Genomic DNA, 20426 nt, shown 5'->3' with positions numbered 1-20426 from the left:
GACCGATAATTTTCCATGCATATTCATTATTCTAATAAAAATAAATATAACATCGTCCGCGTTAACAATGTTTAATTGTCCAGTTTTTAATGTCAGTCATCACGACAAGGTCAATGAGATTGTAATTGTTTCATCCCGCGTAAACAATACTGTGCTAAATTAATGTGTATGATAAGGTAATGTTTACTCTTTACTTGCCCCATGTGTTGTATCTAGTATCTATCTATCTACCATTACATCAAAGTGCGATGTTATCGAACAATACAAGACATAATTTTCGAAATGTTTCACATCAACTCAAATAATTTCATAACACATGTTTTGCAAGGCGAGTGGTCACTCTTGATAAATCTTGCAAAATTCTAGTCGCGAAGCAACTGATGCGTTTGCGCCGGTGATTGGGGCGACTACGTTTGAATTGTCGCCAAGCCATTTGCGATGCAGGCGCAGGTTGCTGCGGCCTTCGATGTATGCAAACGACCATCAAAGGATTTACGAGATTCTCAATCTTCCTATTGTGCGTGGATTGTATGGATGATATTACTAGTGCCGTTCGATTCGACAAAGCTATCTTTATCATCGCACATATTGTTTTGCGTGCCCATTTGGGCGTGTATCGACACTAATTTATGAGGATCGTTTAATTTAATGAACTTCACGACTGCGCTTGTTTTGTTGTTCACTTTAATAATAAAATAATATACAAACATCTGTTTTATAATTACGAAATGATATATCCTCATATAGGTACAGCAAATTGTATCTTTGCATTGGCTGAGGTAGTCGCTTCAGTCAAGTCAAAATTATGATTGTCATGTAAGTTTTAGTTTCTTCGTAACATGCTAACTTTAACCTTGCAGAACAATACACGGAAGCGAGTGCAGAAATGACTCCGGTAATTGTTTGATGACACCAGTCTAGCCATCCTCCTCGTAGTGCGTCGAAATAGCCCCGGCTTCTTTGTCTAATTAGCTCAATCTACAGCAATCACTTGTTCTTAAATTACACTCGTCTTAAGAACTTACAGTAACAGTGCTTGTAAACCTTCAACTGAAGTTCAACAATATGACCTCAAAGAAACTTGTCTTTATTCCAATGTCAGACCATATTCTTCTAAACTTTTCAATTCTATTTTAAATTTAATTTACAACTCGTTCTTAGTTACCTATTATTACATCTGCGCCGTTCGGCCATTGTTTCCTTTGTTTATTTTCGTCTAATCTCAGGCACAAGCAAAAAACACCAACCAAATCTGGTCAGCCTTGAACCTAAACGACCGTATCGCTCAAGCAGCCCAAAGTTATATGCTGGTTGCGGCGGCTGTTAGATCCATTCTCGTGAAGTACGTCGGGTGTGTCGCAAAAGCGTTGCCTAGGTGTTCCGAGGCGCCATCGTAGACCGTAGTAGGCAGAGTCGTGCGCGCGCCACTTGCTTCGGTCCCGCGCCCGCCCCTCTCCGCGCGACCGGCCCGGTCCCAGTTTGCCGCAACGCGTCGGTCCGGTTGCCCGCGCGCCCATAACCAATCTTTTTTAACATCTCACTACCTCAAACACGCACAAACGTCACAAACACAAAATACAAAAACGGCTCCGTTAAACCCATCGGTCGGGACCCGAAAGTCCCAGTCAGTGAAATAGATAAACCAAGTGGGAGCCATGCAAACTAAACTTATAAGTGCAAGCTACTCGTCCATCATGAACAAGCAAGATTTGTTGAGAGAAGTGGTCGTGAAGTACATAGACTACTTCTACCCGGTGTAAGTACAGTTATCTGTCGGAGGTTGGAACATTCTACACGGTTCTCCGATCGCCGCCGCCGCGATGCATTGCGGTCTTTCGGGCCTCGCCTGTGAGTTGTAGGGTGTAGTCTCAGGTGATGTGAAGGTTCTCACAGTCGGCTAATTACCGAGCCGGTAAGTCGGTGAAGGTTCGTCGACAACGTGGCCGGCTGCAGTCAGACGAACGCTGCGATTGGCTGACGTCAGCGCCGCCTATTGAACCTAGATGTCTCTATAGTCTCTGCCGTATCGATCCGTTGCACTAACACATAACACTTTTTCACGCTAGCCTATGTCTGGCTCATTTTTAAATCGATACCGACCTTGCCGTCGGGCTCTCTGGCATTGAGAGCACTCGATGAACCTTCAACTTAAGCTTCTAATTTTACATCGATGTAGAGCTAGATCTTAACTTGTTTTAGGTTCTCATGGTCGACTACTGTACATTGGTAATACTGACTACAATGTAACCTATTATCGCAGTTTACTTCCGTTTGTACATTTATAGATTTTGTTTTTTGTGGCTGGAGTATAAAAAGATATTAACTTGACTGAAATAAACGTCAATGCTGTAATCTCGCATTCATTGAATTTGAGAGCCAAATCGTGCACCTCATTACTGAATCGCCTGGCTTGTTTGTTATCAATTTGCATTTCTATTACCGCGACGCTTATAATTAAGTCATTCACAACGGCGTTTTGTGAAATCCTAGGGAAAGCACCATTGCGTGACCGTTTCGCGTGACAAGCCGCCCGCCATATCATACCACCGGTGTCCTACTAATGTCCTTTGTATCCAATCCGACTCATTGTTCACCTCTCTAGCCATCGCTATCTACTTTACGAGTTACTACACGTGAAGCCGACCATAAACTTACAGTCACGTGACTCAACTTTATTACCGTCCGATTTCAAAAATCCAATTTCGCAAAAAAACTTTTATTACTATTTTGCCCCCATTTTACTCAAGCAGTAGCAACAACAACAAACACTTTTATAGCAATCGTAAATGTCAGTTCAGCAAACAATCTCGAACAATTGAATCCGCAAAGATACAACACTGTCTAATTGAAAGGAACGCGAGTTCTGCGTTATGAAATATAGCCGCGAGATGTAACCATTGGCGCCATGTCGACACGACTGTCGATTTCCCTTCAGTGACCTTGCGCTGGCGCAGCCCGCTCGTTATAACAATGAGCACAATGCACCACGCGATTACGCCTCTGATCCCGCGCTAAAGCTGACCGGTCCACAAACACTCCGCGTGTCCGTAAATGGCCATTCGCTCTAATTGAATCGTTTGCAACAGTCCCAATAACGATGATAGCTTAATAGTCTCGGCTCGCTTGACAATCTATGATGCAACGTCCAGTAGCGTGTAGAATGTTCCACCGCTTAAAACTTGATCTGCAATAAAACGCCATTTAAAGTGCACCATTTCAGGCCCATGACTAACGCTTTAAATTTTCATGCGTCGTTCAATTTCTCCGCGACCTTTGTAGTCTACAAGCATTGTATTACAATTACCACGCAATTGGTACCTACGTGATTCACAAAGCTCTTTGTAAAGATAATCGAAATTGTTATCGCATTGCGTTAATGTGCATTAATTGTTTTACCTACTACTGAACATGATACGTGGGTAAAATCACATACCACTTTTTGTCAGCGTATTGTCAAGATTCAAATAATGTTACGGCTATATTGTAATATAAATTATGGCAATGCGCACTGTTGTCCGGCGATTTTAATCTCAGCCCCAATCACAACGCCCAACCTTTCTTCTCAATTTTACCACAAAAACCGGTTTGGTAATTCCCCAGTGCAACTTGCGCACCAGCATATTCGGCAGATGGTGTTTTTTGCCATAAGTACTAAAGGGGTCGGGAACAAAAAAACCATGCATCGAATACAATGCTGTACTTACTGATAAAAAGCTCCAAAGAGTAGTGGTTGAAATGTTGAAAGTGTATCGTCTTTGTTCTACAGATCCTCTATTTAAAAGGCAACGATTTACGCAAACACGCACGTGCGTCTTGAAAAAATGCTTATCTTGTCTTTGTTTGTTTTGTAGCTCTTATTTGTCTTAGTTCTATTTGCTTGACATCTTTCTTTGTACCTTTTTATTTGGACACGACAGTTATGTAGCTAGTTGTACAGTCTTTTTGTTTATGAATCATGTCTTTTCTAATGTCACTTTCAAGAGTTTCCACATCTGGTTTCAAAATGAGTATGTTCAACCCTTTGTTAACTTCATTTTCGGAAAACGCCTTCTATTTTAGTCGATTGCTTTAAAACTTGCGTGTCAAATATCGCTTCGTTGCCAGAGCCGTCGAATGTTGACTGACACAAAGCCCTCACGTGTGGGATATATTTGGCAAAGAATCTTCTTTCACACGAGTTTTGTGAAAGTCATATATCATCTAGATTCCAAAAAGCCTCTGTTTATGTTGATATTTTAATTATCGTCGTTTACTCGTAGACTTAACCGCGAAATGTCTTCGCCTCCACAGATACTTTCTCCGGTTGTCAAGTTTCGCCTTCTTATGTTTCAACTTTTTCATGTACCGCATGCAATTTTGTCAACATCCAAACTTGCGTAACCGTGAACAGAATATCCGAGCTGTTTTGTCCAGTTCCGCTTAGAGAAAGTTACTTTTTATCTTTACATTATTGTTGCCTTAAGGAGCTGGTTTTTGAATGCATCATATTTCAATGACATTGGTCACTGTCTCCATTTCGTAAAATGGTTCCGTAACATTATAATGAGCAAACTTTTGGAATTAGGTAGGCGCTAGCAAATCCGTCTTATTCCATTATTGTTTTTCGAAGATGAGCAAATAACGAACTGTAAAACACAATCGAACACAAGACCGGTAAACCGGTGCAAATCGATCCTCATTTGCGATGCTCTGGCGCATCCATCAGCGTGTGTTCACCCCGCGGACGGCTCCGGAGAAAGTCGCTGCGATCGTTGCCGCATGCACCGCTCATCATAATGCACTTGGACAAAAAGACAAGTACTTCGGCTATGGCCGAAATTCCGGTATAATGGCGTCCGTTGACCTCGCGCAGGATATTGATCCAATGATAAAGCACGGTACGAAAATACACACTTTAAAGGTTAGTAGGGACGATGCAGATTTAATGAGACCAATAATTTCCCAAACACATCAATTGGCAGGACAGGATTATTCATACATCCTTTTATGGTCACAAGCGATAAACGCGATGCGCAAAGTGCAACGTTGAACTTCCTGATATAGTAACTTAGCAATATAATTATCCAATACTTTGATGCTTGAAACCATTTTGACATTATACTTAACATATCAACAGTGACAGTGGACCTAGACCTACAGTAATTTTGGCACTTACTAACGCCCGATAGCGTCTTATCAACGTTGACAGCTACGATCAGCTATCGCAATCATGATAGGTAACAATGGCATCCGAGGTGAGATATTGCCAAACAAAGTTATTGAAGGGTGGTGACAAATAGCAGTTCCAACTTGATTTTTTATGAAGATAGTATGAGATCAATCAAAACTGACGCAATCACTTAAATGATATAGTTTTAAAATCATGAAAACTGGTTTCAACTACGCATAACTCTTCAAGGATTATCGAAATTTTTCGTAACTGTCAAATAGTTTTGACTTTTGACCTTTTGTTGATGAGTTTTGAATTCATTAATCTTTAGCTATTCATAAATTATAATATGCTATCATCAAAACGGATGGTTGACATAGGCTCCCAACATATAATATCATTATTTGGTCCTTCAGGCTTCCCAGCACTAACCCAGTGTTTCTATTTTGGCTGGGTCGCTTGTTCCGAGCCATTGTTCTTCTCCTGTTATTACTAATAGCTGACCTGAAACTGGTAAACGCTTTTGCAATATTAAGCCACAACAAGGCACTTTAACGTAATCATCCGCACCGCCCCGGAAGCCTTTTGGAATTACCGACCCCAAACTATTCATTAATACAAATAATTATATGGCTGCAGTCATTGTAGTGTTTTCATCTAGTACAATTAACCTGATATTGTTCTTGTTGTTTCACCACGTCCTTTGAATTACAAATGCAATATTTTTATACGTCGATTACCTCTATTATCTTTTGTATGCGCTGATGAAGATCCGCAGGCGACACAATCCATTTTGTATTGTGTCTAGAACGACCGCAAGTGTTCAAAATTATCAGGTCACATTGAAGCAACCGTAGCCCAGGAACAATAATAAATTGAAAAGAGAAGATCTGAGTCCGAATTCGGATAACGACCGTAAACAAATATTGAATTGAGATTAAATACCGCAACAAGAGTAAATTATAAACCAATGGCCCAAGTAGGTACCGGTTCGTACAACCCAACGACCTTTTAATGTGTCAATTGCAGATTAATATTGTTTTGTTAAGTTTTCTTTTCAACGACTGATACAATTATTTTCGAACGCATTCCAACGTTCAGTTAACCGATAAAGAGCAGTTTTGTTTACGTCAATGCGAAGGCAAACGAATTGCAACGCGCGGAAACAATCCGATTGGGAAGTGGTACTTATTCGATTATGCACACTTTTATTTAACTTTTACCATTTTGACGGGCGATTTAAGCGTAAATGGATTGACGGATTAATTTGATTTTTTTTCATAACGGTAATTAAAATTGTAATTATTGACTGCGCTTTATTACCATTTTGTTTGTTAGATGCGATGCGATACATATTTTACAGTTCTTGAGCTCTTTAAGTGTACAATGAAACGAGCTAGTATTTAAATGGTTTCTTACCACCTGGTAATATCTAGTTCAATTTCACCACTTTCTATTGTCACCGCGACGAATTTTTTCTATAAGTGAAAACTCGATTTGTCCAATCAAACGGTACTATTTTTGTTTTGAGAAATCGCTGCTCACTGAACCGAGGATCGGTGTAGCCGTGATTAACTGAATTCGTAATGTTCTGTCTAATGTGGGAATCGTTTGTTACAGCGCATCGGGCACCAGCGCGGTGGCCATCGACAACAAGATCGAGCAAGCTATGGTGAGTAAATCTTTAACATTAACATTAACAATGTAAAGATAAATGAAATAATTATAGGATGTAATACCAAACATCGGATTTTAACACTAATAAAAAGAAAGGAAAATAATAATTAAATCAACAAAAAACCAGACATCGTCATGTAAAAAACAGACAATGGCAATAGAATCACAATCACAATAAACATTTTACTATTTGGACTAAAGATGATTGATTAAATAATTGTATTTCTGCCGACAAAGACCGGCTCTACATTCAGTTTATTTAATCTCTTATAAAAGACTGCTACTAAGAAAACGGGACTAAAAGCACGGATCGAGTCTATCTCATAAAGTATACATGCGCGAACAAGTAGCTGCATATTTTCCACAGTATGTCAACTGACAAGCATTCCGATACAGCTCGCCTCAAAGAGCTGTTGCCGCGTTCCCCATGACCATAGTATTCAATTCGCGACTTTGTCTCAAGCGTTCTAACGTCATGGTATACGTGACGTGTTTACTAGGCTCTCCTTTGTATACACCGCCGTCCCTATTATCATAATTACAGCCGCGGGCAATAGAGGAAATCGCATGTAATAAATGTAATTAGAAGCAAGCCAATTTGAATCGAACGAACGCCACAAGCTTTCGATGTAAACATAACCCAATAGCCGGAATTTTTTTGCTGTTTGATCAACTGCACCATACATGGTAGCATCGATTTGCGAGTGAAACTTTGCAATAAAAACTTTCAAGGTCCAGTAAGCGTCTAAGAAAACCATTAGCCTATGTAGGTCTCCCATCATTGTGGAGGCATCCAATGCCGTGTCAGTCGGCCGCGCGGTTCCGCGTGGACTCAATGCGAGTTCGAGGAATATGCACCAAGCACGCGGCTTGCAACTCTCTCTGCTCTGCTCTCTGATAACCGGACAATCAGAGATAACGTTGCCCTGATTAGATTCTAACCTAGCAGACAAATATCGGTCACGCGGATCAGTTGCTCAGATATGAACTTAATATCATAAGCCGTCATAAAACTGATATCATTAAATTATATCAGCAGTATTCGGCACACTGTGCATATTTATAGATATCATTTTAGCGAAATATACGAATATGTAATTGGTCCGTCCAAATATAGCAAGCCAAGGCTCATTTCGAAATATTTGTAATGTATCTATGGTAGTGGTTGGTTTCGGTTAACGCATCTGACGTAATCGCGTAACTGCGAATGTTGATTTCACAGAAAACCACCATGCAACGCTGCTGAGCCAATCCCGGTCTATTTACACACAGTTCTACATGAGGTTGCGTAAAATCGTAATCTCCAGAGAAATTATCCGTGCTTATAATAGTAATAGCATGCTGCATAACACCGTTATTTAGATCGGGCTCTGTTGAATCTCTAACGACTTCCTCTTTTTAATGGCCAGGAAACACGTCCCGCTTTGCTCCAGAGCATATTTAACGCAGTGATATTATTATTTCTCTATTAGCATTGTCAATGTCTCAATACATGCCTGTAAAAAGATTTTTCATAGATTTACAACGTAGCCCGTGCATAGAAAGTCTTGAAAATGCTAAGTCAGGGTGACATTTATATGATAATACACGACATCCGCATGCGGAGAGTGCATGCACCTCGGGTTTCACTTCACCATCAGATGGAGTCGTGATCGCAATGAGGTTCCTCCCGGAACGCCATTGGGCATCACGGTCTATAATTAGCCCCGCAAATGGCCTGCGATTGACCCCGATCCGGCCCTCAAACTAACGAATCATAGTATTTTTATCTCAAACAACAACACGTTCGTGCCAGCCTAAAGCTAAAGATGCACTACATAACGGTTCGTTTGTAGATTGTGATTTATATGCACCTTGATCAGCAAACTAGAATATTTAATAAGAATAAGAAAAGCTAGGTCTAAGGTAGGGGAACACTAGGTCTAAGATACTTACTGCCTTTAGCACCTCTCTCATCATGAGACCAGATAAGACAGTCACGTTTTGATGGTTTGAATGAAAGTCCTACCTACTTGCCCTTCTAGCGGGCATATTCTCACATTGGCTAGCCCAGTAGCTGGTGCGTATGTCATTTCATGCATTTCCTTACACAAAAAATCTCCCACGCAACAAGGTAGAGTGACCGGTGTTGCCAGCGGTCACTCTACCCTGTTCGAGGACATTCTAACTACGTTTGCCAAATTACCTACGTCTCAACTCCACTACTATAGATGTATATCAGTCACCAAGCTTGGACCTAGATCAATGTTATGGTTTTATCCTAACGCTTTTCTAATGTTATCAGTCGCTGCTATAAAATTCCTCATCGATCATGGACTGATGATGTGATAACTGATAAGTATCGATATAGATCGAAATTATCAAATCCTATTTATACATTATTTTCGTGTTCCTTATCACGGGTTATCGACAGCTTTGCCCTTGCCTATCTGTACTTAAAAATATTTTGGTAATTAACAGTCGAATTTAATTAAAGCTTATTTTTGGTGTATTTCCTATTTTATTCGTAAATACCATTATACAAATATTTTAAACGCCAATTGGCACACTATTCCACGCTCTTGTGGATCAAAGTCAACAACATATCATAATGTTTTCATTACTTAGCGCGATCCCGTAATAATTACGATCTTTCGTGCCACAACAGTTATCACCAGTTATGCAACAGCGCTTATTACTTGGAACTTTAGTAACATTAAGTCATTATCTGTATTGCGCCTTTTCTAATTAATCACGTAACTATGTTTATGTCTCTTTTAAAATCCTTAATTCAACAAACCAGCTCCTACCTGTATTATCTCGGCGTCTTTAACGTGTAAAGCATCAAGAACGAGTCATGTGACCAGTATTCAAAACCGGTCTACCTTGGGCACACCATTTTACTCGATGCGGGATTTATTATATTGGTATATCTCAATCCAACGTGCAGTTTGTAAATTATTTTAGATTGGAGATACAGTCGTTTTATTACCCGACTACGGCAAAGCCAAAGGAGGGTTATGATTTTGACAGGCTATGTATGTATGTATGTATGTATGTATGTATGTTCATGTGTTCCCTCGTAACTTCTAAACTACTTATCAGAATTCGACAAATGACATATCATTAGAAGCGTCTTAATTGTCCGCTGGTTATAGGCTATATGGGGTTTCACAAAATCTAATGTGGCGCCCTCTAGCGGACAAAACATACAGAGTTAAAAAATAAAGTTAAGATAAATATGCCGTGTTTGGTATCATTTGAAAGCGCTTTACTTGTACATTTTGAATATATATATATTACTAGCATTTGCTTGTGACTTTACCTGTATTCAAGGGCTGATTGCATATAATTCATATCTTTTAGTTCATAGCTTCTTTACTACTTATTAGTTCATCAATTTAACTTTTGTAAATATTATGCGCCACAAATACACTTTTATACTACTTTAACACCAAAATAGTACAAATAATAAATAAAAAGTAAAAAAACTAAAACCCAACTACGACAAAAAACGACGCTGAAAAAGTATAAAACAAGATTTTCAGAATACTGAACTGAACAAACTTGCTAATGTAGTTGCATAGTAATTTTCATGTTTGGAAAGGCGTAGTCACACGTTACATTATACCTACCTACCGTAGCACTTTGACAACGTGTGACTACGCCTTTCCAAACATGAAAATTACTATGCAACTACATTAGCAAGTTTGTTCAGTTCAGTATTCTGAAAATCTTGTTTTATACTTTTTCAGCGTCGTTTTTTGTCGTAGTTGGGTTTTAGTTTTTTTACTTTTTTCGTAAGAGTCCGCCTTCGCTCAGCGTTACGTTACGTCACACGATATGTTTACTCGCGCCCAATTTATGTATAGGAGCCATAGCTCACACCACTGACCCCATTTCACGCATCTGTTCAAACATTTCTTCAGATGATTCCACTCTTTCGTGCCTTTTGATGGTACGTGCAATGTTGTGAACTTCTGTCTGGGTTCCGTCAAAACAAAAGCGGTTTGTTTTGGTCTCGTGATTACCAAGTATTATTAGGCCGGTTTGCTTTATGACTACGCACACGTAGAAATTTTTATTCGGCTCAACCGGGCCGGCATGCTAATTCCCTCATTGTGTACGTGATTTGCATGCGCCTGTGTGACCCGCAGGGCTAGCGCCAAGAATAGACGCGGAAGGAAAGCCGGCCCTTGGAGACACGTGTTCTCCTGATTATACCGATCCGTGCACGACTAGACTCGAATTAGGGCTGGTTACCCACATAAATACTCATTTGGTATCGAATACATATTCAGGAAATACAAATTACAATTCCACCCGTGCTAGTTGCGCTGATTGCTTAGGCTATGACCATTCTATGGTATTTAGTACTAAACATGCAGCTAGTTTACTTCCGATCGACTTTAACATGGACCATTTTCAACGTCTCAAAAGTTAAAGCGTCTGTTGTCCCACGGTACTGAGAACGCGATCACTTCAACTCTGACCTGAAACAATCCTTATTGACCGAAATGCAACCTAAACAAAATGTAGAGTCCATGATTTGATGCTCCCGCAGTACCGTTATACGCTGGATGCAAGTAGCCCTAAAGAGCCGAAGACATCGAGAGGTCACACGAATCCCTAGCGCCCAATCGAGATCGGCGAGTAATTTGCAACCGAGAGCGGCTCCCAGCGCGCACGCGCCGATCGGAATCGCGGCACGAACCCATTCCGAGGCAGGAAACGCGGAGTTTTCTCGGAAAATACTCTTACAACTGTATAATGAAGCCGTCACGTTCGGAACAGATAGCAACCACACTGGATACACCGTCACGATCGCCACATTTGAATTAAATAGAAACAAACAAGCAATCGCTGTTATACAGCCGGATGAAATGTATTAAATTTTATAATCTTCAATGACCTACAATATAAGTAAGTAGATATTTTTATCGGATAAGAACTGCGCGAATAAACAGGAAGAGTATGGTTTATTGATCCGTGTTTTCTAATCTTCTGTAATAACAAAACAATACCGTGACAAACAGACAATGCTCCCCAAAATCCAGTGAGCAAACTAATTTTGTATTTAGAAAATATCTCTTCCTTACCCAAGGAAAATAGTGTGAAGATATTTGTAGAGATAAATAAAGTGAGTGAATTGAGAAAAAGCTTTTTCTGTGGTAATGTTGTTTCTCAGACGAAGTCGGGGTGACTGCTAGTCTGTAATAATACAGTATTAGGTACCTACGTAGGTACTTAAGATAATTATATCGATTCATTAGCTCAAGTTTTGTCACTTTAAATGTTCAATATCAGAAACCTTATCTCGTATTTATTTAATATCAGTGCGTATTTATTTGTCAGCGGCAAATACCTACCTAGTCGTTGGAAAATTACGATGCAATCGGTAACTCAACTCCCTGTTCAATAATAACGAATAGATTAGACTCTATCTGGCAGATACGGCGATCAGGGAACTATCGTTACGATTACCAACTGTTGGTAAACATGTTTTTGAATTACCTTTTTAGAAGATAAAGATAAATATGGAAAACAAATGACGATAATTTTATTGGATAGATATTTTCTCCATGTTCTTGTGTATGTTTAAAGGCGGCCCTTTACTCGTGTATAATATGGTTTCTAGTGTGGGAACGTGTATGAATATTGTTTAATTTTGCAGTTACCTTTCCATATGTATGGTTCCTTCTATTACAGCGGTTGTTAAATAATGTGATGAAGCAATTCATATTATTCCTATCTTGAAAGTCAGACTTGTAATGTCAACTATCCGTTAGAGATTCCTATCTACAATTATTAAGCAAGAACATAAGAACGTACATTTGCGCTTTCTTGTCCAAGGATGGGAACTTGAACGTAAAAACGTCACCTCTTGATTCTAGAAAAACAAGTTTGTATAAAAATAAAGAAAAGGTCGTGTTTGCGATAATCGTACACCGACGCGCACGTTTGTTTTGTTTGCGTGAACTTCCTTATCAAGGTAATATCTTGCTGCGTCAATAGTGTTTACTTTACTCTTTAGCTTTTTCATATAATTTATATTTTAATTATTACCGGCTTCCTCGCTGATAAGCCGTCTGACATGGAGCTGGGTCATGAATACCCTGATATAAACAAGATAGTCTAGCCTTTACTTCGTTAATACAGCTTGATAAGAGTAATCGATGTTATTTTCTTCGAAAACTACGAGAGATTCGTAGTTTTTCTACATGACATAATTGCATTATTTTTTTACTACGTAATTTTTGTTGATTTAGCCAATTTTAATAAGGTATTCCTTGGTCAGCGTACAATTGGAAATTCATGTCTAGACAGACATAAGTCAACCTAGATATTATGCGAATGTGCATAACGTGTGTTGTCCGCGTGATCGAAAGGTCAAAAACCTTTTTGCTCTTTTACGATGAAAGATTCAAGTTATTAGTAGGGACCTACGTAATGCAACTTTATTTATTGCTTTTTATATCTCAGTCACAATAAAAAAAGTGATTCAGCATACATAAAGGTCGTTGGAGCCACGGACGCGGAATGACGTGGTTCTTCTCATCAATAAACAATCTTCATTTACAGGTTAAGGATACAAAAAAGAAAATTGCAAAATAAAATCCTATTCATGACGTGTTAATTAAAACAAATCTGTCTCTATCAAATGCAAACTGGCAAATCAAGATTTTGAAATGAAACTAAAATACCCATTGTAATATCTATGAAAATTCCTGAAAATGATGAGGAAAAGCACGAAAAATATACAACGGAAGCTACTGTATGTTTAGTGATATTTTATGTGTAACGTGACGAAGACAATGACAATGTATGCTCTGAAACCGCAAATAAGTTTTATTCACTAAGTAATGGCAATGCAAATATAAGAGATAAACGCCAAACAAACACGTTGAGCAAATAGCAATATGTGTCACGAATATTAATAAACGCTGTTGTTTTCTAGGTACACCTAAGCAAATATTATAGCATTCTCCATCAAGTGTATGGTGTTAACGAAGCAGCAATGTTTGCTCATGTGGCGATTAGAGCCGGATCCATAAACTTGTTATTGATACCGATATTACCGATACCGATATTTGACTTCTGATAAGTTTCAACAATTTGAAACGAAGCCTCATCTTCATTTCTTTATGTTCTTGTCCCAATTTATTACAGTGAAGTAATGAACGATGAAAGGAAAGAAACGAAAATGATAAGTTTGTTTTGGTGCTCGTGTCATATGTTTTAGTTGTAGTGTAGTTCTAATAAAGAAAAAAAACGTGTTATTAGCCTGGAGAAGACATAAATCAACGATAAAATATTATTACCTAACGAAAATCAACAAAATATTTAAGTAGTAAATCAATCACATTATGTTTGCGTTCAAGAAACCAACATTCCAATTTCCTTTTATAAAACGTCGAAAATCGAAATTAATTTTAGATTAAGTACTACAAATTGTTCTGGCAATGCGCAATTGTAATGTTTGCCTCCAGTAATTTGTGGATATTGTAAAATAAAATTAATTACAAACACAACGGAATATTTTTTGTATGCGATCACCGCGAGAACAGCTGTATTGCGTTGTAGATAAGCGCATGCAAATATTATATTTTACAATTTTGTTGTTACGGCCAGCATAATAAGTGTTATTTATTGTTTGTGATTACAACAATGTTTCTTCAAAATTGCTAACACTCTAAATTCTAATAAAATTATAAAGAGCGTGAATATTTTTGCAATCTTTACGATATACCAGAGGAATATTTATACTGCAGTACAATTCGCAACATCAGTGCAATATACATTTGACGGTAATGGTCATTACAACAATTGAAACTTTGCGACATAGCTTCATGTCTTCGCAGTGAATCACCTAAAAAAGAGGCGTATTTTCATACTTTTCTATACTATAATAATTATAATATACAGTACATACAACTTAACGCATCAGGTGTTGCTGTCGACTGCGCTTGCACCGGTCGCACAACTTTTACGTGCATTTGGGAAATCGCGCCACTCGGTTTGCCCATACGCGTATGGTAATGAGGAGAGTTCATCGCAGAAAGTATCAAGTTGTGGTATATTTTCCTGTTATCTCTGCTTAAAATGGTATTCTCGTTATTTATACAAAGTAACTAATGCAATCCCACCATGCCAAGAAGGCAAGAAGTATATTTTTTCAAAAGTTCCTCATGATAATACCAGTCTTGGCTTAGTCGATATTTCTTAAAGCTTCCTTTTCCAAAATTCGTTTTAAAGTCTGCTGATTTTATCGATTTTAAGTTGTTATGTATTCACTAAAACTGATAAAAAATCGCTATTGCGAAAAACACAACGGATCAAGTTCGTGAACTCTCCTAACCTTTTTAGGGACGCGAAAGAAAAATATTATGTTGGAATTTCCTTTTTCTCAATGTGTATTTTTTAAATTTCAGCAATCGTGTTCATAACTTCATTGTTCTTCCAATTTTTTTCTATCTTTGTACTTGTATTCTACATTTTCTAGACCTCTGCACTATGAATTGTGTTCCCCAACTGACTTATAAGTTCAATTCACTGACAATGTTTTTACACCCAAATGTGGTGAGTTGTTTTGTATTCGTATGATGTCATGCATTAATATATATGTAATTAAATTCCGTCCTCACATGGAGTCACGTTTATTTATGAGTCTTTTTAACTCGTATTCTGACTTTGTTGTTGCTCTTAAAAATAAAACTAATCAGGTTTCGCAAAGGACGAGTCTTGCTTGTATTCGAAAAGTTGTTTTCGTATTGTATGTAAGTTATGCCGCTAGTTCGATTATAGTTTATGTTATAGATTGTTGATTACCTAAGATTTTACACAAACAACTTTGAACCACGATGTAAAAATAAAGGATTAGTTTAAATACAAGCTGCGCAAAACCGGTGTGTGTTGTTGTTATCTACGAAAACAATACAATCCATTTTATCATAAGGCCTTGAACGCGTGGGTTACATAACGTTGTTTTCGACTAGCGAACGCTATTTAGGTTCAGCGGACTTTTAATTAGAATATCGGTCACTCTCCATCTGGTGATTGTTGCACGCTGCTTCTATCTTCAAAAGTATTTTATATTGTCTCGACCTCATTACACGCTTTTCGTGTTCACTATCGCTATCTTTTTAGGTCTCATCAAAGTCAGACACGTGTTCATCGTCTAGCTAGCTATCTTCACTATGTAGTTCAGTAATTGCAACTAATCACAGTTGATCTGTTCAACGAACCTCAATAACATCTAGTTTTGCATAAAACCTCAATTGGCCATCAATGCTCTCAATGAGTATATTGGCGCCGCGTTCTGCAACTGTGACGCAGGCGCCGGTGCTAACGAGAGCCGGCGCTGACCGGTGCAAATTAAACACTCGTCTCCCACTTACTGAAGGTCAGGACTCCCACTCCCGTTAATAAGATCTCATCAAGATCCTATTTATATCCTGATTCTAATTATAACTTGAGACAAATCATCACGCACCACTTATAGTCCGCTGCTCCGGTGTGCATTCTTGACTCACCGGCCCATCAAAAATACAGCTTCATACTTTTCATACACGTAGGCGCGGGACCAAAATACACCGAAACATGTCACTGAACCAATATTATCCACTTCTCTCGAACAAGAAAATAAATGTTTCTGTAAAGAATGAGAATTGTTGATCTAATTGAGAGGATTTATAGCTTGCTATTACATTATCCACTGCGAATGGTATCCGCATTCTTATCTAGTATTATCATAAAAATCTTAACTATGGTACTAGATTGTTTACTTTACAATAGTTCAAATAATGTGAAATATTTACTTTTCATGGTCATATTGACTTTGGAATGGAATGATGCGTTAAAGCAAACCTCACAGCCAATGGTTTTATTTTGGTCAGCTGTGATACCATGGAAGATCCCTTTATTGAAGTCTAAAATAGCACCCAATGAAGTTTAATTGCCTCCAGCAGACTAGCCACCGTTTATGTCGTAAACATCGCCGCCCATGGACGTACCGACACATTAGCGTGTCCAATTCTAATTGTTAAAATTCTCTGTTTGATATTTGCTCTACGAACCAAATTGATTATACAAATAGATTCTTTCCTTTACGAGGTTGTTATTCGGCACTTGTTAGCCTTCTCAATTTGTGTTGTTAATGTAGAGACGTATTGTCGATCCATAGATGTGCCTATATTTAGCTCCGGTATTCACGACTTTTGCTATTCATCATGCCCATAAAAGCAGTTCAAACATCGATTGCTTTACGCGTCCGCATATTTCAGTCGGTCAAAAGTATAAATGCAGTTGCATAAAATAATTACGCTAAAACTTTTGAAATTAATTGTGAAAATTTTAGTAATGAGCTCATTATTTAATTGTATTGTCTAATTCCATCAGAACCCGGTTAGGAATTTATTCCGACTCTTTTTCGATGTAACATCGATATTTGTACCTCGTATGTTATATATCGTAAACGTGGTGTGAAAACTGCGTATATGAGTAAATTCTACATTGTATATGTGTTGTTATTATATATTTAAGATACTGCCACTATCAAATTCGAGAAAAACAAGGATCCAATCGATAGCAATCTGGGTTGTGTGTGTTGTCGAGTTCAGGGTGCACGGGCGGCCCGCGTGCGTGGCGGTGACGTGTGCGCCGCCATTTTATATAGGGCGAGCGCGCGCGCAGACCATCAGTCGCCTGCAAGTCGCGCCAGTGGAACTTCCTCGCGCAAGTCCCACTCATCGCCACCGCCAGTCGCGTATCAGCCGTCGCCAGTGTCGCTCACATATTATAAATTAGTGACCCTGAATAACTAGTTCACCGCGTTCTATAACATGATCGACGTTGTGCAACAACCCCGAGATGCCTGCCTTTACGAGATCCGACAGAAGGGACAACGGGATCCCTGTTACGTGGTCGTGCCTAATACAAATGTACGGGTTCGTTTCAAACTTTGTGTTTCTTATAAACTTGTTCGTTTTCCTACATAGTTTACCATCCACGAAGCCGGTCGAGCGTCTAGCAATAAAACATTTTATTCGAAAAGCGTTGACCAAATTTAAAACCGATGTTTGCGTATTACAAAACATGTTTATCGACTTGTGTTATTGAGTTCATGATATCAAGAATAATTATCAACTTAGCTGTCTGAAATAAAATGTGTGTAGGTACATATTTTTTGATTAAACTAACGTTACTTTTTTAATTGTTACAGGATCTGGTTAAGAGCCACCTGATGTTCGCGGTGCGCGAGGAGGTGGAAGTACTCAAGGAACGCATCGCCGAACTGATGGAGAGGATCAACCAGCTCGAAGTGGAGAACACGTACCTGCGGGCCCACGCCAGCCAGGACACGCTGGCGCAGCTGCCGGCCGCCGGCACGAAGCCGCCGCCGCAGCCGCAGGGTCCGCCGCCGCCGGTGTCGTAGGCCGCCGGCGCGCGCCCGCCGAACACGCCCGCCGGCACCGCCGGCCCCAGACCTCAACGCCTCCCCTCGGCGCGCGACCCCGCACGCAGGACCGGGGAGTCACTATGGCTGTGTTATGTTAATTCGTAGGTTAACAAGGAGTGTGGACACGCCGGTCGAGCGCCGAGGGCCGCCGCGCGGCATCGCCCGGGCGCCCCCGTGGGCCCGCGAGCGATCGCCTCACATTATTATGCTTTCATTCATAGAAGTATATTTTTTCTGTTAGTAATGTTTAGGGTGCAGAATTTTGTGCTAACTGCCATGCTTTTGCTACGCATCTCAGCAACGAGTCTTTAGTGTTTCTATGTGCGTCTATACTTTTATTCGGTTAATGTTAGGTATCGCTATCCACGTAATGTATTCCATTTAAGATAACTGTAAGACGTGTGTTTATATTGAATGTAACGGAATAGTTGATATTTCTGCGCATTGAACAATGACTGTGTGTTAATTTATTTTCTATATTTTTATATATGTAATTTAAGTTATTTATCGATTTCACTACTGTGTTACAATAAATTGAAAGTGTTCCGGGAGGGACGAGACTATGTAATGATCTGTCGTTACTGAACGTGTTGTGTGCAGTTTTCGTTTAGTTGATACTTTAATTATACGTTACAATTTAATATAGATGTTTGAATGTATGTTATCTGCAGTCGATGTTAACGTTTGCCGCGAGTGGAGTCAAGTCGAGTAGAGTAGATCGTTGCGAGAATGTGACCTCGTGCGTCGCTGGCTTTAGTCAATTTTGCACGCTGAAACCGAAAAAAAACTATTTTTATTCCAACCCTATATCGATATTAGTGGTAATAGCGATTTAACATTGTATTTTTTTAATAATTAAATTGTTTGTATATAGTACAAGTTGTAATAGAATTGTGAGTCGGAATGATGTACATAATGAAAGAATGTGATGAAGGCAACCGATTCCTTAGTCTCCCCTCTGGATCGAATCCGCATAGTGAGGGATATATCTAAAATGTATAAGTTAAATATTCGCTGTATTTAAAATAAACTAGGTCCATTGTTTAACCATTGAAGAGCTGAACAAAGAGTCTGGCGACCAGGATTAGGAATGAGTTTGAGAAGCTCGCAGCAAGCAGGAAGGTCCCAGCCGGAGTGTGACTATTTTACTATTAGAGTAGTATTTTGTACAACGCTACTATGTGTATAGATGATTTTGTTAGGTCTTCGTAATTATTGTGAATATACAGTAATTTACCCCTACAAGCATTACCCTAGACATAGATATGAATTATATTATATGATACTGAAATTTGTAAATATACTGTAAACAGAGAATGTCCATTGTAGCTTATGTTGACCAGAAAGGTTCCTCATACCCAATAAATGCAAAAACTACTCAAATATGTGTTTGTTTCTTTTATCTACCCAAAAGATATGCTGATTAGTTCTTTGATCAATTAAGAAGTAATTAACCTGTATACCTGCTTGATAACACTTGCCTAAATTATAATATTTACCTTGTAGTGGTAGAGTGATGTAGGAGTCGGAGACATAATTTTTGAAACTAGAATAGGGAATATTAAAATTCTCTATTATTAGAATAAATCCCTTATTTTCCTGTGTACCCTTGGCTGTTCCCTTGATGGTACAGTGGAAAATAAATTTTAACCGCTGTACCCTTGGCCGTAAAACCCAACCAACTTAAATTGTACACGTGACCAAGAGGACTATCTTTTCTTGAATTTGGCCAAAAGACAAAAACAAATGAACAACCCATTCCTGAATCTTGAATTGAGATTTGAGCAATATTTAATAGCCACACAAAATCGCATTTTTATAAAAAGCGCTTAATTTATTTTATATGAACAACCAAGAACATGAACATTTATAAGATTTCAACCAAGAACATCATAAAATAATTGAGTATCATGAAGATATAAATGTAGGAAAATTACCACCCGGACCATGGCTATGCCACAGGTAAACAAACACTGATTTTAGTGCCAGCCAACTAACTTGAAAACTTATCACGAGATTTGTGATATTATTCTGTACGAGAAGGTACGTAGCGCCCTCTGTCATATCATATCCTACCATTTGATTACCGCATTAAAACTGACACTAGCGCTATCTATTGAGGTATGCTAAACCTGAATGCGAATGACAGTGTTTTGCCTTGAA

At 38.8% G+C, this 20426-nt stretch overlaps 1 protein-coding gene across 3 annotated transcripts in view; it reads left to right on the top strand.

The window, feature by feature from the left end:
* LOC135084943 (protein bunched, class 2/F/G isoform-like) overlaps positions 1-19648 on the top strand; it is a 191580-nt gene extending 171932 nt beyond the window's left edge. For all 3 annotated transcript variants that reach the window (XM_063979866.1, XM_063979735.1, XM_063979814.1), the window contains 2 exons: positions 6770-6821; positions 18027-19648. In XM_063979866.1, the coding sequence (XP_063835936.1) occupies positions 6770-6821; positions 18027-18239 (265 nt within the window). In that variant the 3' untranslated portion in view covers positions 18240-19648. The remainder of the gene's footprint in view (positions 1-6769; positions 6822-18026) is intronic.
* The last annotated feature ends 778 nt before the right edge of the window (positions 19649-20426 follow it).

Source organism: Ostrinia nubilalis, chromosome 1, assembly GCF_963855985.1.
Source record: "Ostrinia nubilalis chromosome 1, ilOstNubi1.1, whole genome shotgun sequence".
In the NCBI taxonomy this organism is placed as follows: domain Eukaryota; kingdom Metazoa; phylum Arthropoda; class Insecta; order Lepidoptera; family Crambidae; genus Ostrinia; species Ostrinia nubilalis.
The sequence above is the reverse complement of the archived record's forward strand: the minus strand, read 5'-3'. Positions and strand labels throughout refer to the sequence as shown.